We start from the raw sequence: 22,617 nt of genomic DNA, 5'->3' as shown, positions 1-22,617 counted from the left end.
TAAGGTGACAGGGAAAAGATTTAAGAGCAACTTGAGTGACAACTTTTTTTTACACAAAGGGTGGCGTCTGTTTGGATTGAGCTGCAAGAGGAAGTAATTAAAGTCAAAGTAAATTTATTATCAAAGTACATACAAGTCACCATATAAAACCCTGAGATTCATTTTCTTGTGGGCATTCACAGGAAAATAAAGAAATAATTATTAATGTTATGGAATTGAATATGAATATGTGAATACCCAATGTGAATATATTTTATATTTTTTTAATATTTTAAACACATCTTTCACCTCAAAACATTTGACAGTAACTTATAGAGGGAAAACAGGAGCAGAAGCCACTGAAGGCAAAGGAATTGACTCATGTGGAGGCATGTGCACCTGGCACTGGCCACCTTCTCGTACAGCGGTTAAGTGGCTGTTCTTCATGTGAGCATTGTGTTCATTTCTGCTCATCTCATTATAGGAAGGATGTGGAGGCTTCAGAGAGGGTGCCGAGGAGATTCACCGGGATGCTGCCTGGATTTGAGAGCATGTCTCATGAGGGTAGTTTGAGAGAGCTAGAGCTTTTCTCTTTGGAGTGGAGGATGGGATATGACTTAATAGAGGTGTACAAGATAATAAGATGTATAGATAGAGTGGACAGCTAAAGACTTTTTCCTGCTAATAGCTAATACAGGGGGAATCATTTTAAGGCGATTGGAGGAAGGTACAGGGGGAGAGATGTCAGAGGTAGGTACTGATTTTTACAAAGAGTGGTGGGTGCATGGAACTCGTTACCAGCGGTGGAGGTGGAGGTAAATACAAATGACCATTTAAGAGACTCTGAGGTAGGCACATGCATGAAAGAAAAATGGAGGACTATGTGTGAAAGAACATTAAAAAGTTGGCGCAACATCATGGATTACCTGTACTGACCAGTACTGTTTCATTTTTCTATGGTTGCAGTTGCTGAAAATGGAATACCCCAAACCCAGGACATCACTGCAGAGTTCCTAGCATCCTAGGCTCAAATGTCTGCTTCAGCAGTGACTTCTTGCATCATAATGCCCGAAGTGGAAGCTCAAATTAATTTGCAACTCCTTAGCAAATGATACAGCCTGTGCTTACATCAGCACGATCTGGACAGCATTAGTGGCAGGTAACATTCAAACCATTATGTGTTCAGGTTGATAGGTTCTTGATTAGTATGAGGGTTAAGGATTATGGGATTACGAGTTCAACACTGTCTAGCAACTCCTACAATGTTGCTGATGCTGAACTGACTCGATCTCTGCCATTCCTTTGGATTCATCAGCTGCATGGAGAGGGGGAACTTGAATAATACATAGACAGCCTGGACACAACATCCGTGGCTGACCCTGAGCAAAGGAGAAACTCAAAAGATTATGGGGAGAAGGCAGAATGGGATTGAGAGCAATAAATTAGCAGTGATGGAATGGCCTAATTCTGCTCCTCTGTCTTATGGTCACACAACTAACAGGTAACGATCATTTCTAGCCACCAGACCACTCATCAATATACGAATTATATGCAATGAGTTGGTCTCCACTGCAGAAGGCAATGGAAAGTTCCATAGATTTACTACCTTTTATGAAGAAATTTGTCCTTGCCTCAGTCACAGATGCCTTACCCTTTGTCTCATAGCTGTATCCCCTCATTTGAGAAACCTACTCAGGGAAATAATTTCTCCACATCCTCTTGAGTAGCTCCGTTGGGAGTTCTGTGCATAGGATCAGAACCCCAGCAGTCAGCTCCATGCTCCTAGGCTCATCCACCATCCATCTTCCAGTTCAGTCTGCCTCTTGACTCCCCCTGCCAGATACTGACAGATTGAATGCAACCACTGTCCATGATTTCTTCTATGTCTTCCAATCACCTGGCCTCCAAACCTTTTACATTTCTTTACAACTAACATTAAAAAAATCAGGAAAATCTCTGAACTTGTATTTATAGCATTACAGACAGACATACTTTATTGATCCCGAGGGAAATTGGGTTTTGTTACAGTCAGACCAACCAAGAATAGTGCAGAAATATAGCAATATAAAACCATGAATAATTAAATAAGTAAATTATGCAAAGTGGAAATAAGTCCAGAACCAGCCTATTGGCTCAGGATGTCTGACACTCTGACAATGAGATGTGACAATGAAACACATCAATAAAATGCTGCCTGGACTAGAGGGCATGCATTATGAAGATAAGTTGAATGAGCTAGGGTTTTTCTGCTTTGGAGTGCAGGAGGATAATAGGAGACTTGATGGAGTTGTACAAGGTGATAAGAGGCATTGCTAGAGTGTACAGCCAGATACAAGCCATTTCCTCTCTGGGGAAAAGTATGGGGGGGGGGTGGCATAATTTTAAGATGTTTGGAGGAACTTATAGAGGTGATATAAGGTAATGTTATTTATTTACTTTTTACACAGCAAATGGTGGGTGCATGGAATGTGCTGCCATGTGTGGTGGTAGAGACTGATAACTAGAGTCATTTAAGAAACTCAGATATGTAGATGTATGATAAAAAATGCAGGGCCAGGTAGGAGAGAAAGGTTAGATTGATCTTCAAGAGTAGGTTAAAAGATCAGCACATCGCGGGCCAAAGGACCTGTATTGTGCTGTAATGTTTGATGTTCTAAAAGAAATACTGGGATGCAAAATAAGAACTCATTGTCCTAGGTTTTCATAGGATAAATTAAAAATGTCATGGAATTTGATCGCAAAATCTCTGGTAAAAATCTCAATGACATTTAATAAGAATGCAATATCCCTTTCAATGACCCTTCTGTTACATCTCAGATGGCATAAATATCAATTTCACAATGAAACAGTGAACCATTGAACTCCGTGGTTAAAGGCAGCTTCATGATACACTGGATATAACTGATTGACTGATAGTTGAGGTACTGTACACAATGCAGCTTAATTCTCCCACCTGGACCGCTGTTCATTTTTGTCCTTCTCTGAAGAAATCTGCAATATTAAGATTAATTTTACTCAATTATATAGAATTATGAGAAGTTTAGTCTTGTTCTGAAACTTAATCTGGGACTTTTTTCCATCAAGCTGGTATTTTGCAATAGTTAGCTGCAATGGATTGACCTTTATAAATCCATTGACCTTTATCCTATTGACCCTTTCAATAAGGTCTTTAAGGATAAAGGGGAAGCCTTAAGGATAAAAGGGAAGCCTTTTAGGACCGAGATGAGGAAAAACTTCTTCACACAGAGAGTGGTGAATCTGTGGAATTCTCTGCCACAGGAAACAGTTGAGGCCGGTTCACTGGCTATATTTAAGAGGAAGTTAGATATGGCCCTTGTGGCTAAAGGGATCAGGGGGTATGGAGAGAAAGCAGGTACAGGGTTTTGAGTTGGATGATCAGCCATAATCATACTGAATGGTGGTGCAGGCTCGAAGGGCCGAATGGCCTACTCCTGCACCTATTTTCTATGTTTCTATGTCTTCTGAGATAGCAAATGTCCGTAATTCCAACTGCTACTGTATTATGTATTAATATTGTGTTCTTTATCTTTTTTTTGGTGCTGCATTGGAACTGGAGTAACAACTATTTTGTTCTCCTTTACATTTGTGTACTAGAAATGACATTAAACAATCTTGAAGATGCTGGGACAAAACCTTGCAAATCCAATCCTATTAGATTTTCAACTGCACACCTGTGGTTTTAAAAAAAAACAGATTTAAAAATTGATGTGGCATTCTCATGAGTGCAAGAACTTGTGTTGATCCTGGTATCCACAATTTGTCTCAGAAATTTTAAAACTATGATAAATAATGTACGTGAGAGAGAGCCTCTTTATTCCTGTGGTGGTGGTATTTTTAGGTGTGGAGTTGCATTAGATCTCTGGAGTACTACTAATGTGGGATTCTGTTGTGATAACCATTGAGATGGTGGGATTACATAGAAAATAGACCTGTACAGTACAGGAACACAGTGTTGGCCAAACCAATTAACTTGTGCAATCCATCACTAAAATCCAATAGTTGGGTATTACAAGTGATTAAACAAACAAGTATAATGCCCTTTCTAAAGTGAGTTATAAGTGGAAGAAGTGTTGCTTTGATATTTAAAGGAAGAACAGTTGAATGATAAAATTTTTGAGGCAAGTTGAACAAACTTGGTGATCACAGGAGTAGATATATTTATAGAGTCATGGAGTACTACAGCACAGAAACAAGGAGAACAAAATAGTTGTTACTCCAGTTCCAATGCAGCACCAAAAAAAAGATAAACAACACAATATTAATACATAATATAGTTCATATAGAGATTGATTTTACATACATAGAGAAAGTTAGTATATGTCCAAGTAAATATGGGGTGGGACCAGGAGGTAATGGCATTCCAGTGAATATATTGTTTTTAGCATCACTACTTTACCATTTCCTGTCAGTCACCTTATGTACATACACTCCTGTGTCTAAAGTCACTTTAATCAATACAAGATAGTTTATGTACTTATACTGTATTTATTGTGTTTGTTCTATTACTGTGTGTGTTCCTTTGTGCTGCATCAGATCCAGAGTAACAATTACAATTGTGTACTGGAAATGGTATCAAACAATCTTGAATTAATACTCTTGAGATTGTCCAAAGCACTTTCACAAGTCACAAATCAATGGATTGGTACAGTTGCAGAAAAAAAACATAAGCAGTTTAAAGAAATTCACCTGATTTGTCATTGTATTCTGCACTACTTCCATTACCAGTTTACGGTGATTCCATTGCATACTATCAACTGAGTAACAATTTGTCTAGTAGTAGTCCCATCACTCGAGTCAAGTATGATGTTCTGCTAAGGGGGTGTCTATCGATGGGTCATCTGGAATGTAAGGGTGGATCCCCTTAAGGGAGAACGCCTGTGCATGACTTTGTTTAAAGTGGGAAAGCTGATGCACCGGAGTCCTTGACAGATCAGGCTGGGCTAGTAGCATGGAATGCAGGACAATGGGGACCCTTCACTGCTACAGCTTTGAATTCCATCACCTCTTGGTCATTCCCCATACTTGGACATATCCTTACTTTCTCTATAAATTACTACTGACCTCGGAAGTCCCTCCTGAAAATAAGTTAGGAAGACTTTCATCTGCTGTGGTTGGAGGCAATCGATTATCTCTTCAAGGTCAATTCTTATCTGCAATAGATTCTGCCACAGGTTCTTGTCTCAAGGATGAAGGGAAAGGGAGAAATAAGTGTACAGAATAACTTTGTGCAGGTATCAAATCATCCTCTCCAAAATATCACACACAAACCTCGTGATCATTTCTTTTTTTTGTGGATTAACAAAGAATATTGATAGCACTTGAGTTAATACAGAATATTAATTAAAATATTGGTGAAGGATTAAGGAAAAGCTTAAAAAGATCAATTTGAATAATTTTATTGACAATATTTAGACAGTTACACACAGTAATAACCAACAATCAGATCAATGTAGGTGCTAGGTGTAGAGTGATTGGATTAGTCCAGTCAGAAAATACAGCCATTATGGAGCTTCATCCCAAACATCAGTCCTTGGTCCAGTAACAAGAATCGACATTGACATCATTAAAAAGCTTGTGAAGAAAGATGCACAATATTGATTTGGGAGGTTGAGGCATTCACAGACCATTTCATATTTATGAAGGAAATTCAACTAATGATGATCATCCACAGTGCTGTTCTTCAAGCTGACTGTTATCGTACAAAGAGAATACTGAAGGCCATTACAATACAACATACGGCCACATACGGGCTTTTCCGTTCACCTGAAAAACAAAAAAAATTAAATTAGTGTACATTGGATATCAAAGATAGAATTACAATGATTATTTTATACTAATTACTTCTATTAAATATATTAAAATAATTATGTATTGAAATACCAGCAAATAACAGCATGACATCCTCAATTTTACAACTGTATGACAGTGAAGATTAACTAATGTAATGTGTATTTTGATGACATATTATAAATGACACAGGTGGTCACTGCATATACTTATCTCGAAGTTCTGCCTTTCTTAATATTTAAGGACTTTCAAGGATTCTACAATTCATTATTGAAGTATTATTTACTTTTAAAAATTTATCATCGGCACGATTTGTTCTCTTTTACACATTGGATATTTGACAGTTTTTCTTTTTGTATAGTTTTTCATGTTTCTTTACTTTCTTATAAATGCCTGCCAGAAAATGAAACTCAAGGCATTTCTCAACTCAAAATGAAACTTATATGATGACATATATTTTGATAATAAATTTTCTTTTTTAACATTAATTACAAATACAGAGATGAAGGACAAGACAGATTGAATGTACAGAGAAACATTTAGAAACAGTGTGCAGGAGAGAAGTTGAAGTTGCAGTGAGATCTAAGTAACTTGCGCTGAGTAACTTTTGGTAAATTAAAACACTGAGAAAAATTAATTTTGTATTATATTCTTATTTATTTCCAGATTTCCCTTGCTCCCCGATCATCGCCGCATCAAAAGGACCTGAATGTATGTTGTCATTTTATGAGAAGTACTTCAGTAAAAAGCAATTTCTCTGTTGCCTGTACAAATATTGTTTAATATAAGTCATTGCTTCTGATATCTAGGATCTCCAGTCTTTTGCTTTACATCGACACAAGTTAACACTGCTAGATGCTAAAACATTTAGTTTGAAAATGGACTTTACTATCTTCAGATTGTTAAACCAATTTTTCATAAAGTAAAATGCACTGTTTTAAGAATTTTCCATACACTCAACTGAGATAAAATACCACTAACTTTCTGTAATAAAGATCCAGCAAAATAGCTCTTCAGAACAATTTTATATGGCTCTCAAATTTTAATAAAAAGGATTTACCTATTACTACAGCAATTCTTAAGGGAGTTTCATTTGCCATTAAAATAAATGGCTGGTATACTCCATTTATTGCATTCCAGAGCTTCATACACATTGCGTTTATTAGTAAGTGTATGTTGGGTCTGATCTATTGATGTCCAGAAATATGAAACAGTTTAATGAGATATGACTGGACTTTTGTTTTGTAGACAACTTAAAATGACTACTTTTATTTCCATCTCTCATATGGAATAAAAAGGAAAATAATGCTTTCAGATGAATGTGCAAAGAGAAGCACCAAATGCTCTCTATTCCATTCAAGATCTCTTTTGTTCAAGAAATATTTAAGATTGCGCAGTTAAGTTTTATATTAATAATTACAAAGGATATTTTGTAAGAGTTGTGGATTTAAAAAATTGTAGACGAGAGCTCATTTTACTGTAGAAATAAAGGATTCAGTATGGTCAGCTTTTGGCAGTTTGCACTTTCAGCACACAGCTGTCCGAACAACGACTTATTTAAATAAGTTCTTGACAAAGAGCATCTACCCATATCAGCCAGATAAAAAGGATTAAAAGACATGAACTTGTATGCCTAGAAGTAAATTCTTAGTGCCTACAATATGATATTAATTGTATTAATTATTAACAGTACTACAGTACATTATCAATAATATTCTCTGGAACTCCAGCTTATAAAAAACTTGCAGAGGAGATAAAATTTTCCTGGCATCTAACAGCCCTCATCTATGAAAATAGTTATTTTCTACTTGTATCTTGGGATAAAAGTTAACTCTGTAATCCAGAAAAACTTCATCAGTGAATAGTAAAAATTTATTTTTGGACTAAATGAATCATTTTAAAATGTTTTCAGAAACCTTGAAAGAATGGATCCTGTACATACAATACTTAATTTGGTCCAACTATTTGGAATACACTTTAGATGGAATATGAGGAATTACAGTAACACAGAAACTACAGTATTAGAGTAGAACACGTTTTTGTTTAAACCCAAAGTGTATGATAAGCTTTATGTTTTGATAGCTTTATATTTTTGAGCAAAGTCTCCTCTGTGGTAGGCAGTTCTAAACTTTCACCATTTCAGAAAATAAATATCTTATCTCAGTTCTAACTAGCTGATTCAGATTCTTCTCTCTTATTCTGAGATACTGATGCAACACACACAAAATGTTGGAGGAACTCAGCAGGCTAGACAGCATCCATGGAAAAGAGTAAACAGTTGCCATTCCTGGCCAAGACCCTTCTTCAGTGTCCTGATGAAGGGTCTAAGCCCGAAACGGCGACTGTACTCTTTAATCAGATCACCACTAACCTTATTAAATAATGGAACAGGCTATTTCTTAAAGCATTCATTGTAGCCAAAAAGATGGGTGGCATAGTAGCATAATAGTTAGCGTAATGCTATTACAACATCAGTGACCTGGGTTCAATTCCTGCCACTGCCCATGAGAAACTTGTATGTGTAACTGCATGGATTTCCTCCAGGTGCTCTGGTTTCCTCCTATATTCCAAAGACTTATGGATGTAACTGAGCAGCACGGGCTTGTTGGGCCAGAATGGCCTGTCACTGTGCAGTATCTCTAAATAAGAGCTTGCTCCTTGACCCTATCACAAGTTAAAATTCATTGAACATATTCAAGGCAGAGTGTGATACATGCTTGAACTACAAGGGAGAGAAGGATGTGGGAAGAGAATGGAAATCTGTTGAGATCAAGACTGGCCTTCAGGATCTTACTGACCAGTGAAGAAGGCTCAATTGGTTAATTTCTATCTGATACTATATTTTAAGAGCGTAAAGAAACAAGAAGCAATCAATATAAATCAGCCCCGAGAGGTCAGAAAAGCTTTGAAAGTTGAGGCAGAAATTAACAATTTTTCAAGGAGAGATAAAAATGGCTCAGAGGAAGTGGAAAGTATTTTTTGAATGGCAATGGTTCAGCCTATGTGATGGCTATAGCATTCATGCTGAAATACAGTTATGAGAGTGGAACAAATTACATTTATCTCTCCCTAAAATCCAAGAAATTCTTCAAGATTAAATATTAGCTTTGTCACAAACAAAGCACTTCACTGTATGTGACAATGACCAATACAGTCCAGAATGTGCAGGAGGCAGCCTGCAAGTGGCGCCATCATAACCTGTCCACACCTCACTAACCCTGAAACATACATGTTTGGAATGTGGGCGGAAGCTAGACCACCTAGATGAAACTGATATGGTCACAGGAAGAAAGTACAAGCTCCTTACAAACAACTGCAGGAACTGAATCCCAGTCACTGGTATTATAAAATGTTACACTAGCACATCAATGATTGATGCTGCACAGTAAGGTCAAAGGGAAAAAAAAACCAAAAGTACGTAGCTGAGCCTATAGACAGAGATCAAACAATACAGATAATTGTGCACAGTGCTTGTACAGAAGTAACCTCCTGTGATAGTTATTAACATTGGGGCTGGGGCTCATAAAACATCCTTTACTGATTACAATAAGAGATATCAGAGTAGAACTATACATTAATACTATACTGATGGGTCAAAATCAGAGTCAGGTTTATTAATTTTTAGAAATACAGTGCAGAACAGACCCTTCCAGCCCAACAAGTCACAACACCCGGCAACCCTACCCTATTTAGATGACAGTTTGTAATGACCAAGTAGTCTACTAACTGGTACATCTTTGGACTGTGGGAAGGAACCAGAGCATCTGGAGAAAACCCACATACACAGGAAGAACTTGCTAATTTCTTAGAGGATGTATGTCAAGTCAAGTCACTTTTTATTGTTATTTCGACCATAAATGCTGGTACAATAAACAGTAAAAATGAGACGTTTTTCAGGACCATGGTGCTACATGAAACAGTATGAAAACTACACTGAACTATAGACCTACCCAGGACTGCATAAGGTGCACAAAACACTGCAGGCATTACAATAAATAATAAACAAGACAATAGGCAGAGAGCAGTAAGTTGGTGTCAGTCCAGACTCTGGGTATTGAGGAGTCTGATGGCTTGGGGGAAGAAATTATTACATAGTCTGGTTGTAAGAGCCTAAATGCTTCGGTGCCTTTTCCCAGATGGCAGGAGGGAGAAGAGTTTGTATGAGGGGTGCACGGGGTCCTTCATAATGCTGTTTACTTTGCAGATGCAGCATGTAGTGTAAATGTCCGTAATGGCGGGAACAGAGACCCCGATGATCTTCTCAGCTGACCTCACTAACCACTGCAGGATCTTGCGATCCGAGATGGTGCAATTTCCGAACCAGGCAGTGATGCAGCTGCTCAGGATGCTCTCAATGCAACCCCTGTAGAATGTGATGAGGAAGGGGGGTAGTAGATAGACTTTCCTCAGCCTTCACAGAAAGTAGAGACACTGCTGGGCTTTCTTTGCTATGGACCTGGTGTTGAGGGACCAGGTGAGATTCTCCGCCAGGTGAAACCAAGGAATTTGGTGCTTTCAACGATCTCTACCGAGGAGCTGTCAATGTTCAGCGAAGTGGTTGCTCCATGCCCTCTTGAAGTCAACAACCACCTCTTTTGTTTTGTTTACATTCAAAGACAGGTTGTTGGTTCTGCACCAGTCTGTTAGCCGCTGCACCTCCTCTCTGTATGCTGACTCGTCGTTCTTGCTGATGAGACCCACCACGATCGTGTCATCGGCGAACTTGATGACATTATGTGTGACATTTTTGGTTTTGCTGTAGCAGTACATTAGAAAATTACTATAATTTGCAGTAAGAAATATAAAAAAAGTAATGCAAGAGAAGAGCATAATAATGAGATAGTCTCCATGAACTCAGAAACCCATAGTGGTGAACTGGCTTCAAACTGCATGCATAGAACAAGCATAGTAAATTGCAGGGTTGATGTTGTCTTCAAATCAAGGGGAATAGAATATAAAAACAAGTAGATAACGCTGAGCCTTATTAAGACACTAGTCAGGCCACGCTTGGAGTATTGTTAACAGTTTTGTGTCTCACATCTCAGAAAGGATGTATTGTCATTGGAGAGAGTAGAGGTGGTTCACGAGGATGATTCCAGGAATGAAAGGGTTAATGTATGAGGAGTGTTAGCCAGAGAGTGGTGAATCTGTGGAATGCTCTGCCACAGACTGTGGTGGAGGCCAAGTCCATGGGTATGCTTAAGGTGGAAGTTTATCTTTTCCTGATGGGTCAGGGCATCAGAGGACATGGTGAAATGCAGGTGTATGGGGTTGAGTGGGACCCCTGGATCAGCTATGATGGAATGGCGGAGCAGGTTCAATGGGCTGAATTCTGCTCCTATGTCTTATGGTCTTACATAATTTTAAAGGCAAAGATATGAAAGGAAACAAACATTAAGAGAATGAGCAAGACAAGGAATATGAACAAAGGGGAACATACAAGCAGGAAATAAGGTTGATTTCAGATGCCCAACCACCCAATTGAAGAACACTCTCCTGTAAAAATAATTATTTTTACATGACTCCAAGGGACTTAATGTATTTTATGAAAATGCTTAGACTACATTTATAGTAAGAGAATCCAGAATTAGAGTTCAGAGTAAATTTATTATCGAAGTACATTTATGTCACTATATACCATCTTGAGATTCATTTTCTTGTGGGCATTCACAGCAAGTACAAAGAAACACAATAGAATCAATAGAAAGCAACACACAAGATGGATAAACAACCAATGTGCAAAAGACAAACTGGGCAAATAAAAAAAATTAACCTGATCAATAAATAAGCAATAAATATTGAAAACATGAGACAAAGAGTCCTTGAAAGTGAGTCTATAGTTGTGGGAGAAGTTATGTGTTAGGAATCACTGCTTAAAAACAAGGTGAATAGTTTTCTCTTAAAAGGGTGGTGGAATTAGTGCCTTTGAATATATGCAAGGCAGGCATGGATAGATTGAATATCTGGGAGTGAAAGACAGGGCTGCAAAGTTGAGGCTACAACCAAATCAGGCGTGACCTTATTGAGTAATGGAAGAAGCCAAGACTGGCCTAACCATTCAGGATACTGCTGATACCTGTTCCCTCATCTTAATGGCCTAGTCCATCACAGGTAAAGTCCTCTCCACCATTAGCACATCTACACAGAACATTGCTGCAGGAAAGCAGCATCCATTTTCAGGAACCCCCACCACCCAGGCTATGCTCTCTTCTTGCTGCTGCCATCAAGAAGGTGGTACAAGAGCCTCAGAACTCACACCACCAGGTTCAGGAACAATTACTACCCCTCAACCATCAGGCTTTTGAACCAAAGGGAATAACTTCACAACTTCACTTGCCCCGTCATTCCCATGGATTCACTTCCAAGGACTCCATCTCACGTTCTCAATATTTATTGCTTATTTATTCTTATTATTTCACCTTTCTTTTTGCATTTGCACAGCTTGTCTTTTGCACACTGCTTGTATATCTAGCTGGTGCAGCCTTTCATTGATTCTATATTGGTTATTGGAGTTATTGAGTATTCCCACAAGAAAATGAATCTCAGGGCTGTAAATGGTGACATACATGCACCTTGATAATAAATTTATTTTGAACTGCAAACTCACATACACACCAGCAATCTTACATGTAGACAATCAGGAACAAAATTTTCCATCACTGTGCCTACCAGTTTAAATGAAAAGTAATTCACTTCTCTTGATTTATAATATTCGCACACTAATTAATTAACAAGCTGCTTTATGAGTTTAAATTATCTTCTCATGTTATGCAAAATTAGTTGTTTGCTCTTGAACCCAGGTCTTCAGTTACAGATATTGTTTTGAGGAGAAACATCCTTTTAGCATTCGCACTTTCAAATGCTCTCAGGACAACTTAAAATATTAAGTTGAGCAAGAATGCCATTTTTAGTGAGATGAGTTTGTTTCACACTAGGTGCTTTAACTTGACAACCTGGTAAACTTTAAATTTGCCTTTAATGCCCAGTGTCCTAGAACTGCTTGGCATTAGAAACCCAGACATACTTTTCATACATTGCTTGTGGGTTTCTGACACTTAACATTGCTAGGCCCCTGGATCAGATTTCTTGTAATGCATTTCTTTTCCATCGTACATTTGTGGATTTTGCAACGAAACTAAGCAAAGATACATTTAAACTGTCTGGCACATGGAGGCAAGTTTTGTAATATCAAACACTGTTCAACTAGGTCAATAGGCAAACAGTAACTTCCCTGTAAGATATCTGACATAATTTAATTTCAAATTTTGAATTCATTCCCCCATTTCAAGTCAATGGAAATAAACGGAACTGAAGTCAGTCTGGTTGAGTATCAGAATCAGGTTTATTACTACTGATTTACATGCTGTGGCATTTGCTGTTTGGTGCTGCAGTACAGTTTGTAGTAATTGACCTTACAATAAATAGAAAATAATAGTGCAAGAAATAACAGGGTAGTGTTCATGGACCATTCAGCTATCTGATGCTTGATGTTCCTAAAATGTTGAGGGTAAGCTTTCAGTCTCCTTTATCTCCTCCCTGATGGTAGTAAGGACCAGAAGCCATATATTGAGTATGAAAAGGTTAAAGGAGTACAAGCAATGGAATTAACACCAGATATGAATGCATTGTGTTTCTTCAGTGCTGAAGTAGTCATACTGAGGTGCCATTAAAGGATGTAGTTATACTGCTGTATTTGCTTTTAAAGTGCAAACTAACACTAGTTCTATAATCAAAACTCCACTGAAAGATCAAGAAAAAGACTGAATCAGAATCAGGTTTAATATCACTGCTGTATGTTGTGAAGTTTATTGTTTTGCAGCAGCAGTACAATATATAATAATAAAAAACTATAATTACAATAAGAAATATATTAAAAAATAAATTAAGTAGTGCTAACAGAGAGCAAAAAATATTGAGCTCGTGTATATGGGTTAATTGTCCATTCTGAAATCTGATGATAGAGAAGAAGCTGTTCCTAAGGCATTGTTTTGATTAAAGACAGATGACATGACACAATAAGAGTAACACTGTTACATTGCCAGCTGCAAGACTGAAGTTCAATTCTTACAGCTGTCTGTAAGGAGTTTCTACATTCTCCCTGTGACTGCGTGGTTTCTTCCGGGTACTCTGCATTCCTCCCACATTCCAAAGATGCCCAGTTAGGATTAGTGAGCTGTGGGCATACTATGTTTGCACTGGATGTGGGCTGCCCCCAGCACAAATCTCACTGATTTGATATGATGTAAATGATGCACTTCAGTGTATGTTTGACAGATATATGATGAATAAACTTTAAAAACCAGGGGCTATTACAACTTGGACAGCAAGAATGGAAAGGAATGTCTTTTATGGGAATAAAGAAATAAATGGAGTTAGATTGGAACCACGGCATATCAAGTTCATCCGGAACCAGGGCTGTTGAATGGGCATGTGTCAGTATAGTTACAAATAATGTTTAGAAAAGAACAGATTTCTGTTTTGAAACACACTGAAAGTTGGTGATGTTTAGAGGGTGTCTTTGTACATGAATCCTTGAAAGTTAATATGCAGGTTCAGCAAGTAATTAGGAACAGAAATACAGTAAAATGTTAGTCTTAATTACAGAGGTAAATCAAACACAAGAGCAGAAATACCATGCTGTAATTATATAGGGCCTTATTGAAAAATGCATCTGGATTATTGAGTACAGGTCTGCTCACCCAAACCAAGTACTGAAGTTTAATCAGGGGCTTGAGAGGGGAAATGCAGGATGTTTCTTCCGCTGGCTGAGGTGCTTAGAGTCAGCGGTCACGATTTCCAGATAATGGATTGATTATTTGGACTGAGCTGGCAGGCCATTTCCTCATCAAGAGGGTGGTGAACCTTTGAAATTCATCACCAGAGACAGCCATAGAAGCTCAGTCTCTGAGTATATGCAGAACAGAATTAACGGATTTTGTTTATTGACTTAAAAGAAACTGATCAAAGATTAACTTTATTCGGCATATTCATTTACATGTACAGTGGATTCCAGTTAATTTGGCCATCAGTTAATCGTGGTAGCCGCATATTTGGGACAAATAAAGAACAAAAAAAACTAATTGAGGAAACAGTTGTGATTCCCTTCCTTTATTTGGGACACTATACTGCTTACTTGGTACAGGAGACTATTGTTGAACAATTTCTAACCAGACACTACTCGGCTACACACTACACCATGCTTAGAGTGAACAGCTTTTAAATAGCGTCAGTTATGTGTGTTATTTTCAAAAAGCAGTGATTTTTGTCACTGATAGTTGGTGTGAAATAAACAGCAAGACAATTCTGAATTGTTTTATTCACTGTGGTTCCAACCATTCAGGATTGGAGATGCCAGTAACGGCCATTAAACATTATGAAGCAAACATTTTTATAATAGTACCAGTTACGTGTGTGTGTGTTATGTTATCCATTTGGGCCGATGCACGCCGATTTAAAAAGCAGTTCCATTAGTTCCATCAACCACTAGCCATTAGTCCTTTATCATTAGGTGAAAACGCTGGCTGCCTCTCCGGACTTGGTAGACGGATTCCGACCTGCACAGTCTCCATTTCTCTGATAGACTGTTATATTTTCAAACCGAGCAGCCCCTCCCGAAGGTTCCTGAACTCTTCTTAAACCTCGTGCCATTTCCCAGAAGCGCCTGCATGCGATGATCCCTGTGACAAAGCTAGCGCTATCCCAAAAGAAGTGACAGCAGTGCTCTTTTCCATGAAAGAGTCTCTCAAGTTATTTAAAGTTCAGCATTTTACCGCAGATTCCCGGACTGCCGCTGTGATGCTGCGGGTCCCCCAAATGTTCCGGGCAGAAGCAGCACTCAGGCAGTGGGTTCCATCCAGTCTATCAGTGGATTCTTGCTATTACTTTTAAATTTTATTTTCTTTTGCCTCTAGGTCCCAATACTTTCTAGAAACTCTAGTTTGATCTGACAGTACCAGTTACGTGTGCGTGTGTTATGTTATCCATTTGGGCTGATGTACGCCGATTTAAAAAGCAGTAATTCTTGCTAACTTTTTATTTTGACTTTATGCAGGAAGGTAATAAAGGCAGTCCATTATCTGCAGTAAATTTCTTCGCTGATTTTGTTCAATTACATCAATCAAAAGAACACATCAATGTACACTAGATGAATTCCTCAACCAGTAACTATCAGGAACTAATACAGTTTTATAGTACTGCAGAGGTATTGGTTGTGTCCTTATTTGTCCTGCATTTCATTTAATGCATAATTTGTTGCTCAGTTAAACAATAGTTTGTTCTTGTCCTGCCTTTTAACTACTGCATGGAATTTCAGCTAATTGGGGCAAGCAGCTTAATTGGTCTAAAACATGCTGCTCCCAATTAAACAGATTCTACTGTATTAGGAATTTGCTGTGGTGAGTTGGCACAACATGCAACAAAAAGCAACAGCAGTCAACAATTATAAGAGTAAAGAATTATTTATAAAAATAAACTTAAAGGTTAAAATGGGGATATGGAATAAAATGAATTAATACCAGCATGTTCTTATACAATGTAAGCAGCGTTATAAAAAGTGGTTTAAAGTGTTTACAGTGTACTGCCAGGAGAATAGATAAATGTGATGGGGTTGGTCAACTAGAATGGTTGATCAGATTAACTGTGTGGGAAAGAAACTTTTAAGATGTTGAGAAGGTATTGTTTTAATAGTCCAGAAAAGGCAGTTTTATCCATAATAATTTTTCTTGCTTGCATTTTTGTCTTGGATACATTCAAGTCCTACAGGGATGATAAGATTGAAGCCAATGACCTTTTCTGTCAACGTGACAGTGATGCAGTTGGTGTAGAAAAAGGTACTGGGGTAAAAGATCAGCCATGATTGTATTGGATGATGAAGTATGAATGAGGGGCCAACTGGCTGATTCTTGTTTTTACTTTGCAAGTTGGAATCAGAACCAGGCTTAATATAACTGACATAAGATGGTAGCGCGATATTAATACGCAGCAGCCTCTCCAGACTCTGGATTGGGGATTGCCAAACGTTATGTGGATTTTCTGGTGTAGTCTGTTTTGTCATGTGTTTTTGTGATATCATTCTGGAGGAACGTTGTCTCATTTTTTAACTGCATTGCATTTGTGGTTTCTAAATGACAATAAACTGAATCTGAATATGTCAGGAAATGTTTTGTTTTGTAGCAGCAATACTGTGCAATAGATAAGATCATATTTTATTTTATATATCTCTGAAAACTTCAACCAACTGAACTGGCAGGAGCATTCAAGGACATTTTCAACCTCTCATTGCTAAGGGCAGAAGTTCCCACTTGCTTCAATAAGGCAACAATTATATGTCATTGACTATAGCTCAGCATTTAATACCATCATTCCCACAATCTTGATTGAGAAGTTACAGAACCTGAGCCTCTGTACCTCCCTCTGCAATTGGATCCTCAACTTCCTAACCAGAAGACCATAATCTGTGGATTGGTGATAATATTTCCTCCTTGCTGACGATCAACACTGGTGCACCTCAGGGGTGTGTGCTTAGTTCACTGCTCTACTCTCTCTATACCCATAACTGTGTGGCTAGGCATAGCTCAAATACTATCTATAAATTTGTTGATGATACAACTGCCGTTGGTTGAATCTCAGATAGAGATGAGAGGGAGTACAGGAGTGAGAGATACCAACTAGTGAAGTAGTGTTGTAGCAACAACCTTGCACTCAATGTCAGTCAGACAAAAGAGCTGATTGTGGACTTCAGGAAGGGTCAGGCCAAGGAACACTTACTAATCCTCAGAGGGATCAGAAGTGGAGAGAGTGAGCATTTTCAAGTTCCTAGGTGCCATGATCTCTGAGGACCTAATCTGGTCCCAACAGAGCAAGACAGCGACTATACTTCATTAGGAGTTTAAAGAGATTTGGAATTTAGAAGATTGAGGGGGGAATCTTATTGAAACGTATAAAATTCTAAAGGGATTGGACAGGCCAGATGCAGGAAGATTGTTTCCGATGTTGGGGAAGTCCAGAACGAGGGGTCACAGTTTAAGGATAAAGGGGAAGTCTCTTAGGACCGAGATGAGGAAAAACTTCTTCACACAGAGAGTGGTGAATCTGTGGAATTCTCTGCCACAGGAAACAGTTGAGGCCAGTTCATTGGCTATACTTAAGAGGAAGTTAGATATGGCCCTTGTGGCTAAAGGGATCAGGGGGTATGGAGAGAAAGCAGGTACAGGGTTCTGAGTTGGATGATCAGCCATGATCATACTGAATGGCGGTACAGGCTCAAAGGGCCGAATGGCCTACTCCTGCACCTATTTTCTATGTCAACAAATACACTCAAAAACTTCTATGGAGAGCATTCTGACAGGCTGCATCACTATATGGTATTGAGGGAGTGGCTACTGCACAGGACCGAAAGAAGTTGCAGAGGGTCGTAAATTTAGTCAGCTCCATCCTGGGTACTAGCCTACAAAGTACTCAGGACATCTTCAAAGAGCAGTGTCTCGGAAAGGCAGCGTCCATTATCAAGGACCCCCAGCACCCAGCGCATAACCTTTTCTCATTGTTACCATCAGGTAGGAGGTTCAGAAGCCCGAAGGCACACATTCAATGATTCAGGAACAGCTTCTTCCCCTAAATGGACATTGAACCTGTTAACACTACCTTACTTTATTTATTTATTTATTTTTCTTCTATATTATGTATTGCATTGAACTGCTGCTGCTAAGTTAACAAATTTCATGACACACACACTGGTGATATTAAACCTGATTCTGATATACTTCCTACTGTAATATATAGAGCAAATATAGTGAGGTAGTGTTCCTGGGCTGGTAGATAATGTAGGTTGATAATAAGTTCTAAAAATGTGTTGTTTGAATTTATTCAAAATGATTAGACACAAAATAAACAGCCAGTTCATACATAGACTAAACATATGAATTTGAGATTTAGTCAAAAATTTACAGACAGAAACATAATGTTACTGTGATGATGATAGAAATTTACTAGTTAATTTAGGGAAGTCTTTGGGCTTCAAGCACTTCCTAGCTGTGATCCTATGCTATAAATCTTAAAATATTGCCAAAGAACTTACAACAGCAATAAAAGAGAGTTAACATTCAAAACTTAAAACACACCATTAATCAATTTTTTCTTACCTATTCTGGCACATTTCCAAAATATCCCCAGAAGTCTGGAAAACAAATATTTTTCTTTATCCACTGATATTACATTCAGAAAAAAAAATCTGACATTGAGAAAATCTGAATGATTAAAGTTTTACTGAATACTATATTTGTCACTTTATATAAAGCACTTTTCTGGCTAGCAACATACAAACAACACTTAGGTGAAGGAAACCTTTCTAGCTTGTGGCAGAATGTCATGAAAGACCGTATGTTGAAATATCACTGTGGGAAAACAAACAAGAATCACTCATTTGAATCATTATGGAGGATCAAAACATCCAACATTGAACAAAAAAGACATAAAAACTGTTGAAGCATTAACAAAAATCTTATTGAATGACAGTACCATGATAACATCACATCTGGTGGATTGGTTCACAAACGGAAAAATGTGTCATGAATAGTTATATTAGAATTTCAGGCTCATTATTACAATGAGCAACTCCATAACAACAACTGTCACTTTAGTGCAAGGTGTAGGACATGCAATAGACATCCTATCTGCCAGATTAAAAGCTTAAAATGATCAAAATCATGTTCAGCTCTAAGTTTACCCAAAGTCAGACTGAAACAGCAGATGGATTGAGGAAATGCTAATTCTTGGGAAAAAACATCTATTGCTGAAATAACACCTTTCTGTTCTGTTCATATCTACAAGAACAATTGAGTTCAGATCAACCGATACAATAGATTTACTTTACCCAAGTTTTTCTTCCTGTAAATAAACACCAGTTTAAAGAAATAAAAATTTTTAAGATAATTTTCACCTTAGACATCCATGCAATTTGACTGTGCATGCTGGAATAAACATGAATTTAATGTACTGAAGTTAATAAAACTAAATAAGATAGTTTGAGCAAATCATATTTAAGTATTAAACTAAATGTGCCCAATCCCTCTTTAAGGTCCCTGAAATTTGGATCTTAGCAAGTCCAATAATTCAACTGTTCTGCTACTCTACCCATGGGAGACTTTTAATTCTCATGTTAAAATTTCCCTAAATTTCATTTCAGACTTTCAATAAATGGATTTTGTTATGCTCTTCTGAAAACAAGAACTACAGTTTACCAAAGAGATGCTGAGTCACTAAGCCTATTTACTCAACTACACAAGGCGCCACTCTAAGACAGTTGAAGTGCTATCTTTGAGACAGTTCAAGATAAGAAAATGCTGTAGAAACTCAGCAGATGAGAGAACACATTTGTTGAAAGAGATGGAGACCTGAGACAGTGAACCTCTAGTTTTCTTCTTGGGGAAGTGTATGTCAGTATAGATGCAAATGTCCTTACAGTGGCAACAGGAATCACACAATTTAGTTTATTTCCAATTTTCAGAGAGGATTCAGAGGGTCCTGATGAAGGATCTCAGCCTGAAATATTGACTATTTACTCTTCCATGGATGCTGCTTGGCCTGCTGAGTTCCTCTGGTGTGTGTTTCATTGGATTTCCAGCATCTGCTTGATTTTCTTGTTTTTTGATTTATCCCCCTACAACCCATCTCTTTCATATTTCCTACTTGCCTCCAGCCTCACCATCCTTTGGGAAATTTCCCTTCCTCCTATTATGGTCTCGTAAGCCTTCCCTGAATTTTAAATTACTCCAGCATTGGTTTTGAATTTCCAAAGGACAAAAGATCTGGAGATTCCTCACCTAATCTGTCCTTTCTCTTGGAGTAACCAAACTTTGAGCCTTCTGGCCAAAAAACTCCTTGATAATGAAACTTTGAACACTGTTTCAAAATGCACTATTCAATAGTTTCTATACAAATAGAAGTGCTCATTGTTTTACTGACAACATTAATGGCAATAAATATAAAAATAATTGTGCGACTTTCATCATGTACCTACAAGAAAAAGGACTAAGGTGAAGCCATTTGGGACCTCTAATAATTCCACTGGTCAACAAGATGACATTGATCTTCTACCACAGACACATTTTCTTTTTTTTTGTATATTTGAACATTTATTTTAGATTGAAGCAGATGTAACAGCATCATTAAAGCACCTGGATATGTACATGGAGGGATGGGGCTTGGAGGTAAAGGGGCTGAATGGCACATGAAAGGCTATGTGGGAGGAAAGGGTTAGATTGATCTTACAGAAGGTTAAAAAGTCAGCACAGCATCATAGGCTGAAGGGCCTGTACTGTTCTATAAATACAGAGAATTGGTACAAGTGTGACCGCTGTGGCTGGCATGGACTCGATGGGCCAAAGAAACCATAGCTCTACTGATCTACTTTATTGATCAGTATACTTCTTTAACTATGAAGCAAAGAGCAAACAAAAACATGTAACATTGAACCCCAGCCTCAGAAAATGTATTTCTTTTCTTTTCCCACAGTTCCTACCCAGTGTGGTCATCAAACACCCAGGAGTAGGTACCTCAGGTCCAAACGCAGGCACAAACAAGCCTTCTGTCCTGTCCCAAGAACATAACTCACTTTCAATGTAAGAACACTCCCAGCTGCACCATTACTATTTTTTCCACTTTCCATGTCAGTATTCTTACAGCCTCTCTCAGCTAAACATCCAATCTGCACCAGATTACAGTCTTGTGCTATGAAATCATGTCTACAAGGAACTAGGTTACAACTGTCTAAACTTAATTTAGTATCTTCACAGCTGCGGGAAATGGGAGTATTACTCCATCAGTCTGGGCTGAATTTTTAAAAAAACTAATTCTCAGGAGGTAAAATGTAAGGGCGTAGTTAAAATTACACTCACTGGTTTGACAATAACCACATGTATATCTTAGAAAGTTAGCTTTGTACCAGTTGAGTATAACTGATGGAGAGCCAATCTGGTAGAAAGCCAAAACGGTCTCAGACTACCTCCTGGTAGTTCTACATTCAATGCAAATGTCAAACAGATCCTGATTTCACATTAGTTAGTTTGCTCATCCTGTGCCCTGCGTCACCGCAGAGATGTGCATGTGGATTTATACTGCAAATGGGCTAATCTCCTCTGCCAGTTTCTTCCTTCCTCTATTACAATTGTGCCTTTTAGCTTTTTTCCACTCACCATTTGTAAGTGTTTAGTGTGTGATTCACTTAACTAGTACAACATGCTGGGGCAGTAGCTTCTAAGAAGTTTGGCTGTGTAAAATTGGTCTTCTTCACTTCTACAACCCACTTGCTTAAATAAAGAGTGGAGCAGACATGCTGTATTATTTCACTTTTCTCCATGACAAAGAGAGAAGTGCATTAATGAAAATTAATGAGCTTGGCTAAGTGCATGAAAATATTTTCCCCAATTTGGCTAGAATTAGACTAAGTATCTTTTATTGTCTTTGTGATCCATAGGAAAAGACTATTTCACAAGACTGCTAAAAGTTCCCTGCTTTCCCAATAAAACAAGTCAGACCACAAATTCAGATGTAGGCATGGATTAAGAAAAGTGGTCTTCTTGACACTGCAAATGGAAATATCTGACAGGAACCACCTTTATTCTGCAGAACAATCAATATGTCCTGGACTATAGTTCAAAGCAACAAATTTATAAATTCAGTTGTCTGTATCCTGCATGGTTGCTTTCGTTAAAACCAATGTAATGGAATTGTCAAGCTAATCAATCATATTGACAGTTAGAAGGATTATCTGTGGATTTGCTACACCCCATAAAAAGTCTCAAGGTGATAACGTGTCAAATTTTGGTGAAGATC

General features: G+C 38.0%; 1 protein-coding gene across 2 annotated transcripts in view; it reads right to left on the bottom strand.

Annotated features, from left to right (window-relative positions):
- Positions 1–5,380: 5,380 nt before the first annotated feature.
- tmem167a (transmembrane protein 167A) overlaps positions 5,381–22,617 on the bottom strand; it is a 43,267-nt gene continuing 26,030 nt past the window's right edge. For both annotated transcript variants that reach the window (XM_073067097.1, XM_073067101.1), the window contains exons 3-4: positions 18,927–18,961; positions 5,381–5,763 (exon numbers count right to left, since the gene is read on the bottom strand). In XM_073067097.1, the coding sequence (XP_072923198.1) occupies positions 5,693–5,763; positions 18,927–18,961 (106 nt within the window). In that variant the 3' untranslated portion in view covers positions 5,381–5,692. The remainder of the gene's footprint in view (positions 5,764–18,926; positions 18,962–22,617) is intronic.

This window comes from Hemitrygon akajei, chromosome 2, assembly GCF_048418815.1.
Source record: "Hemitrygon akajei chromosome 2, sHemAka1.3, whole genome shotgun sequence".
In the NCBI taxonomy this organism is placed as follows: Eukaryota; Metazoa; Chordata; class Chondrichthyes; order Myliobatiformes; family Dasyatidae; genus Hemitrygon; species Hemitrygon akajei.
Note: the sequence above shows the minus strand (reverse complement) of the source record. Positions and strands in the feature narration are given on the sequence as shown.